Source organism: Cryptomeria japonica, chromosome 9 (assembly GCF_030272615.1).
Source record: "Cryptomeria japonica chromosome 9, Sugi_1.0, whole genome shotgun sequence".
NCBI classification, from domain to species: Eukaryota; Viridiplantae; Streptophyta; class Pinopsida; order Cupressales; family Cupressaceae; genus Cryptomeria; species Cryptomeria japonica.
Window position 1 is genome coordinate 696,480,775 of NC_081413.1, and position 8,181 is coordinate 696,488,955.

The 8,181-nt window shown below is 37.1% G+C and overlaps 1 protein-coding gene across 1 annotated transcript; it reads right to left on the bottom strand.

The window, feature by feature from the left end:
* Positions 1 to 477: 477 nt before the first annotated feature.
* On the bottom strand, positions 478 to 2,522 carry LOC131073943 (pentatricopeptide repeat-containing protein At3g24000, mitochondrial). Its single transcript, XM_058010468.2, has one exon. It carries the CDS (start codon positions 2,339 to 2,341, stop codon positions 521 to 523), a length of 1,821 nt encoding a protein of 606 aa, XP_057866451.2. The 5' UTR covers positions 2,342 to 2,522; the 3' UTR covers positions 478 to 520.
* Positions 2,523 to 8,181: the final 5,659 nt, after the last annotated feature.

The window sequence follows — 8,181 nt, forward strand, 5'->3', positions numbered from 1 at the left end:
GTAATCCAAGCGAGTAAGTCCACTCATTTATGATAGTGGTCGCCCCCAAAACTCATGCCATTTTTATGGTAGGCAACAGTAGAAATGGAGTTTGGTTAAATGGCAGCAGTCAGGTAACTTTCTCCGAGATGGAAAGAAGTTTTGGTATAAGGCGTACAAAAATACGGAATAGAGCCCTTACTGCTAAATTTTAGTGGAGATGGTGTAGCTCACAAATCATTTTTGGGATAAAGTGGTTCATGACAAATGCAACCCCTCCAGAGTTGAAGCTTCTAGCAGACTATCCAACCCCCCAAAAGGTTTACTAAATACAACAGCATGATGTGAGCCTGATTCAAACCGGTCCCATTGACTAGAATGGATCAAGTGCAAATTGGACCTTATAGTGAGCTTGAGCACTATGAACTCTTCTAATGCAAAATGACATTATATCAAAGATCATCCGAAAAGTCATGAAAGGGTTTAAGAAGACGCATGTGATATGAATGATCTTGATAGCTATGCCGCATAAAAGTTGTCGTCACCAATAATCATTACAAGAGCAGGATCCATCTTTGAAATGATGGAACCGGTTTGTATCCCTTACAATGATTTCACGGTCAACAATCTTAGAGACAAATTTGATAGCATTGTGGCAGTCAATGCACACTCGAAGATTCTTCAGGACCCGGATTGTTTTACCTGGGATTGTGCTCATTAGTCCAAAAGCAATGGCCAGCTTTTCACTGTGATAGGACAGAAGAATCTCTTTCTGTTCTTCCTCGACATCATGAAGCACAAGATTTGTATTGGGTTCGTACCCTGCGTCCTTCATCCTCCCAATTAACTTCTCCAACATTGCATATATCTGTTCATGTTGAGGATGCCCCCTGTCCCCCACCAAAAATGCATGCATGCATCCCTTTATTTCAATCCAACTACATCCAGGCTGCTTTTTCACACCTCTTTGTTTCATCAAATTCCTTACTTTAGCTACATCATCCCACCTTCCATCAGCAGCATATACATTTGACAAAGCTACATAAGTTGTTGCCACTTCATGTTTCAATTCAAGGAGGCGATCTGCAGCATGCTTTGCTAGCTCTGTATTGCCATGAGTTCTACAGGCACTAAGCAAGGCCCCCCACATAGCACCAATAGGCTTGATCTGATTTTTGTTTATAATTTTTTCTGCCTCGCTTAAGCAGCCAGCACGGCCAAGAAGGTTAACCATGCAAGTGTAGTGTTGTTCAGTAGGATTGATCCCATACTTGCTGGTCATGGAATCAAAGTAATGACACCCTTCATTCACAAGGCCTACATGACAACATGCATTCAGGACTGCTACAAAAGTGATATCATTGGGTTCAATGCCCGCTCCAACCATTTTTTCAAATAGTTGCAGGGCTTCCTTGCTTAGCCCGTGTTGGGCATATCCTGCAATCAATGTAGTCCAAGAGACCACATTCTGCTCCGATATCTTGTTAAACACAATGAGTGCATGGTCTGTATCACCGCATTTAGTATACATATCAATAAGTGCACTCCCCATCACTGAATTGCTTTCAAATCCAGTTTTTATAATGTAGCCATGGACTTGCTTGCCTTGTACCAAACATGCCATACGCGAACAAACCCTTAGAACACTGGCGAAGGTAAATTGGTCTAGCTTTAGGCCTTCTTCAAGTACTTTAACAAACAAATCCAACGCCTCCTCACCGCATCCATTCTCAGCATATCCTGCAATCAATGAAGTCCACGACACAACATCTCGTTCGGGCATTTTGTCAAATACATCCCGTGCATCTTTCAAACTACCACATTTCGCATACATATCAACAAGAGCACTGCCAACAACAAGATTGGATTCAAATCCAGCTTTCCTAACATCGCCATGAGCACACTTTCCCATTTCAAGATTCCCAAGGCTTGAGCAGGCATTGATAACGCTAGACAAGGTGAAATCATTTGCTCTCACGCCCTCCAATTGCATTTGTTCAAACAGTTTAAGGGCTTCCTCAGCATACCCAGTGTGAACACATCCCGCAATTAATGCAGTCCAGGAAACAACATTTCGTTGAGGCATTTTGTCAAACACTTGTCGTGCATCTACAATGTTGTCGCATTTAGCATACATGTTTAGAAGGTGGTTTCCTAGGAATTTATCTTCCCCAAATCCAGTTTTAATAATGTGGGTGTGAGCAGTTTTTCCTCGTATTAGAGAGTCAGCTCTGGCACATCCTTGCAAAACAAAAGCATAAGTATCTCTGCTTACCTGGAAGTCTCCTTTATACAGCTTGTAGACAGCATCAACGATGCCTTCGCAAGAATTCTTGAGAATCGCATTAGCCATGGCACACATACACGCAACCCTCCAACATGAGATTTACAAGTTTGTCACTGAAAATTTAAAAATTGAGGTATAGGTTTTGGATGGTGTAAGCTAAGAAACCAAGAGCTCGTTCTTAAACCTCAAACCCACAGGATTGGGTTAGGGTTAAGGGATCAGTAGTGTGTCCGTTAATTTTTTGGATCTTCATGTTGTTTTTTTAATTGATATGGATTAGGTTAATCTAAAGAATTATTTTCTTTCATATTAACTAGCTCTTTATTATTAAAAGATGAAATAAGTTTGTTCATAAACATTTATATGTTAAAAAATTTATGTAATAATTTATATAGATATTATTATAAAGTAATTAAAAACAAAACAAATCAAATTTAATTTCTACTTTTAAAACCAACTCAAATTCGATTTATGCTTTATATTATTTTATTAAATGTGTTTTGTTGTATTATAAATAATATTTTTTTCAATAAAATTAGGTGATTTCAACAATTAAACTAGTGTCACGTAGTGGCAAGTACTTGTCTTTATAGTATTGTAATAAAAATGTTTATTGTAATTCTTAATTATTAAAATTTTGAATTATTATAATTTTAATTATATTTTTGTAATATTAACTATATCTCTCACTTCAATAAAATAATATTAATAATTATAATATAAACATTGACCCATTAATGGGCCTCTCTAGGTTGTTTTTGTTGGCAAGAGACACTACAGAGATGTTGTGATGTTGTCATTGATGGCAACTCATATCTGAATTGGCATCCACACTTCATGATTTCATCATTCCAGAAGATTGATTGAATATTGATCAAGTATTGGTGAGGTTCGGTAAGAAGTGTATTTGACAGAGTGTACAGTGTTTTGGTTGGCAGATTATTGTGGTTGAGTATTTTTCTTTGCGGATCTGGGAGATGTATTATGGAGATGCAATTTACCTTATTCCAGGTTTGTGGCCTCCGATGATAAGTCTTGTGTAAGTTAGAAAATCTGGTAATCATGTTTTTGGCTAGAACAATGGTTATTAGTGGTAACGTGTGATGATTCAATATGCAGATCTTGCAAATCGAATTTTGCAGTTGTTTGTGTGTTCTAGGTTAGTAAGTCAACCTGTGGGAAGCGTGTGGACATTTTTTTTTGTCTGCTTAATTGTTTTTGGATTAGATTAAAGCTGACTTATGTACACGTTTCATCCTCTATGACGTGTTCTTGAAGTTGACTTGGTGGTGACCTAAATTAGCGATGTAGATATATAAGATAGGTTTATTTGATCATTTTGGATATAGATGTGTGTGCGGGATATGTGTATGAGCAATTGTGCATAGTTTCACGTGCGCAAGATGAAGATTTGTGCTCTGGTATGTTGCAGAATATTATAACAAAGCAGTATTGTAGAGTAGAGTAAGAATATATTTTGTGCTTAATCAGAACTATACTCAGGCATTTATTGATGCTATTTCATAGTTCAAACCACATTGTAATCTCTTACAAACATTTGTAAGGCAATGAGCCTTCCGAGTTGTAGCCCTTTCTTGTAATTTGAGCAGTGAGCTTTAGGCAGTGTGCCTAAATGCATGTGCATTCCCCTTATGTAATATTTTTATACTTCTAATAGAGTATATTAATATTGTGGGTTAGAATCCCGCCGTGGTTTTTCCCTTAACCAGGTTTCCACATAAAATTTTTGGTGTTATGGTGTTGTTGATCTTTTCTTTGTGTTTCTGCACGTTATTTTCCTTCATATGCATTAAGTGGTTTAATGAATAGATTGTCAAAGATTAAAATTGTAGAACATTGATTCACTCCCCCTCTCAGTGTTCCTTGATTCCAATAGTTTTGGATTCCAAGGGGAAAGAAGTTGATTGGATGAAATTGAATGTAGGATGGGTGAAGGTAAACTTTGACTAGGCATCAAGAGGGAATCTAATCCCTTCGGGTGTAGGATTTGTGGCAAGAGATTGGAATGAAAATATTTTGGAAACTAATGAAGCTAAAATGCAAGCAACTTTATTAGCAGTTAGGATGGCTAATAAATTAAATCAATCTTGGAACTGCATTTGGAGAGGGATTCTCTAATTATTATAAATGCCATTATTAGGGGTGAAATTTCAACGTGGAAATTAAATAAATATGTTAAAAATATAAGAGAACTTTTAATAACTTTTAAGGATTTTAAAATTGCTCATGTGTTGAGAAATGGAAATATGGTAGTAAACAAGTTGTTCAAGTGAGTAGTGTCATTAATGGAGGAGCAAACAAAATTTTATTGAGGCTCTCTGAGAGATCCAACTTGATTAATAGTGATGGGTTGTACATTGTCAACTGCAACAACAATAATGTAAAGGTGTGTGGTTTAAATGCGATGGAACGCATGTTTTGTTTTAAAGGAATTTTCTCCATTTTTATTGCAGGAGTATTTGAAACTAGTGTAAGGTGGCATGTAGAGGGTTGGTGGTTAAGAGTTGCAGGATGGAGGTGAATTTCACCTTGGTTATTATTAAGAAGCAATTGGAATTTTTGGTTGCATCTTAGAGAAGAGACTACAAAGCATTTTCAAGCATGACGATCCTGTGTTTGTGCAGATTTTGGACATCTTGTTTGGGGAAGAATTTATGAGAATGAAGCACTGATATAACACTATTATCTCCATTGCTTGTGGTGTGGGGGTTGGATCTAGCAAGCAAGGAGGATGTATAGTGGGTTCTAAAGGAATGTGTGGATGAGGAGTGGACTTATGATTTGAGGTTGATTCTAGAGTAGACATGTCCAAGTGAAGGTCTCATGGCACTAGAGGGCGACTAATTGAAAATTAGAGATCAAAATCCACCGCTTCGACCTTTGATTCGATGGAGTGCATTGAGTGATATGGATGTGTTATCCTCGATTTTTGCATTGTGAAAATATGAGGATACCCCACAAATGTTTTTCTCATTTGTGGTTTTAATTCTCTATATATGTTTTACAAGACATCATTGTTGTTGCAAGCATGTTTTCCCCTTTGTTGTCTACTTTTTCACTAAGTGTGAAATTTAGGTGCAAATCAGGTTTATCAACTTAATTTACACCTCATCCTTCCTTTTTTCTCCATAGGTGCAAATCGGGTTTGTAAACCCAAAATGCACTTCGGCAAGTACAAATCGGGTTTATAAACCTAATTTGCACCTCTTAATGGAACTTAAGTTATGGAATGCCCCTTTGTATAATTTGATTAGGAGTCTTTTAATTTGGTTTTAATCTTTGATCCCTATATTTTCATCCTCATTTGTTTATTCCAAATTGTTAGAGTAATCGGGTCTTTACTTGATTAATTAAACGACATTTGTTTAATTAATTAAGTTCCCCTTTATCTCTTTTACACTTAAACTAACATTAGGTGCATAATAATTAACTCTTTTATTAATTATTATGTGCAAGCCTAGGATTTTCCCTTTTAGGGTTTCTTGACCTATTAGAGGTTGAATTCTTTCTTTTGTATCATTAATCACATTACACATTTTTGTGAATATAGAGCTCTCATCTTCTTGAGCATTTCTTATGTATTTGGTTTTTCTCTGTTGCTTCCTTGCTTCTCCTTGTAACAGGTTTAATAGGCATCGGAAAGCTAGTTCTAAGCCAGACCTCATGGTATTGGAATTTTTTTCCAATTTGGTTGTTTGACTGTACTTTTTCCAGTCAAAGTGGGGTCACTTTTCTGCACTTCCAGGGCCATAGAATGAGCAGTCGAACTCCATTTTTTGAAAACTTTATATTGTTGGAAAGCTTGTTCTGTGCACTTTCGAATCATATGAGTTTTCTTTCTAGATTTTTCTCTAGGTATATTTTATTCAGTTTTTTTCTTTTCAGCACTCTGGTGAATATCTTGGATGTTTTAGGTCTTGAGATCTCTTTCTCTGAGTAGGATGTCTCATTTTTGGTTGTTCTTTCTGTATCCAGTCTTCTTATCATTGTAGCTTTTTATTTATGCAAACACACTGAGATAAAGTGCCATCATGCATTGTTTACTTGGGATCTTGCACATCTTGTGCCTTATTGTACATGCACTACTTATAAAGTGGCATGGGGGGTTGATGTTTGCCTTTGTTGCCATCTACCTTTGTCACGTGAGTGTTCCTTCCATGGCATTCACCTCATGATGTGTGTCAAGTGAGTGTTCCTTCCACGATACTATGTACTTTCTCTGCACCTTCGATGTTCCTGGTTCATCGTCATGCAGTTCTTGTTGGCTGTTCTTTTTAGTGTACCTATCCCTCTCCCTTTTCAACATTATGGGGAGGTTTGTCCTATTGGTTCTAATTCTTTCGTGGTTCAATTGATCAGCTCTTCAGGCTTTGGTTTCTCATGCCATCTATATCTTCAAGTTCAATTGTTTTCCCTTGTTCGCCATCTGATTCAAGTAGTGTCATTTGAGGGAACTCATGCAGATTACAGTCTTCTCTACCTGGTAATGTTCTATTTCAATGGAGATTCTTTAGATCAATAGTTACTCTTTGACAGTGTTTGCATCTATTTCATGCTTCAGTGGTGTTCTTTTCCATCTCTGTTTGAAGTAGAGTTTTTTCCCATGTGGTTTTCTCTATTTCTCTGTTTCATAGAGATTTGGTTGTACTTGGGTACTTGATCAGGCCTTGTTGTTGGGACCCATCTTTCCTGCTTTCAGTAGTTGTTCTAGGTTTTAGCTTCTCCCTAAGTCTAGCTTAAGGGGGGTGTTAGAGTAATTAGGTCTTTACTTGATTAATTAAATGGCATTTGTTTAATTAATTAATCCTCTTTATCTCTTTTACACTTAAGCTAACATTAGGTGCATAATAATTAATTCTTTTATTAATTATTATGTGCAAGCCTAGGGTTTTCCCTTTTAGCGTTTATTGACCTATTAGAGGTTGAATTCTTTCTTTTATATCATTAATCACATTACACATTTTTGTGAATATAGAGCTCTCATCTTCTTGAGCATTTCCTGTGTATTTGGATTTTCTCTATTGCTTCCTTGCTTCTCCTTGTAACAGGTTTATTCAGCTTGTAGAGATCATTTGGGCTCCTGTGGTGTTGTATTTCTCAACTCTCACACAAATTGGTAAGAGGTCGTAGGGGAAGGCTCATTTTGGATTGGTTTCAAGATTTTCCCTGATTTTTGAGTATGTATTTCTTCTTTCCTTATTCTTCATATTAGGGTTTCATAACCCTTTTATTCTGAATGCATATTATTTTGAATGTTATTTTGTTCGATTTGCATGGCTTTCTTTGCATTTTACAGTGGCATCGTGCAGGTTCATTAGCCCGAATGACACCACGTTTGTGATGTCATTTAGGTTAATAAAACCAAGTGACACTCTTTCATGCCCTCATTTTTTATATCGTTATTTTGCATTTAACCAAAATGATGAAGTGTGAGTCTTTAGACCCGAGGTCCACCAAGTTTTGGTGGAGTTCGGGTTCAAAGGCATGTATTCAACCCTCTAGTTTATGCCTTAGTTATTTCATGTGGTGTAGGGCGAGACCGTAGGACCTCCATGCACCACCTTTCACATTGGTGTGGTGGGTTTGCGACCCTCACATTGCACCAAATGTATGATGTTTACCTTGCACACTTTTCTTTAGAATTATTGGTTCTTGACAGGGTCGTAGGCCCACCATTCACTAAGGTTAGGTGTAAGGCGGGTCTACAACCCCACTAAACACCCATTTTATCACATTCTTTCTCTCAGGTGTGTGGCTGGTTTCCAAACCCGCTCTACACAAAAAGTTTCAAGTTAGGTGTTTGGCGGGTTTGTAACCCCACCCTAAACCTTGATTTATCACGTTTTTCCCCATGGTGTATGGTAGGAATACAACCCCACCTTACACCTAAATTT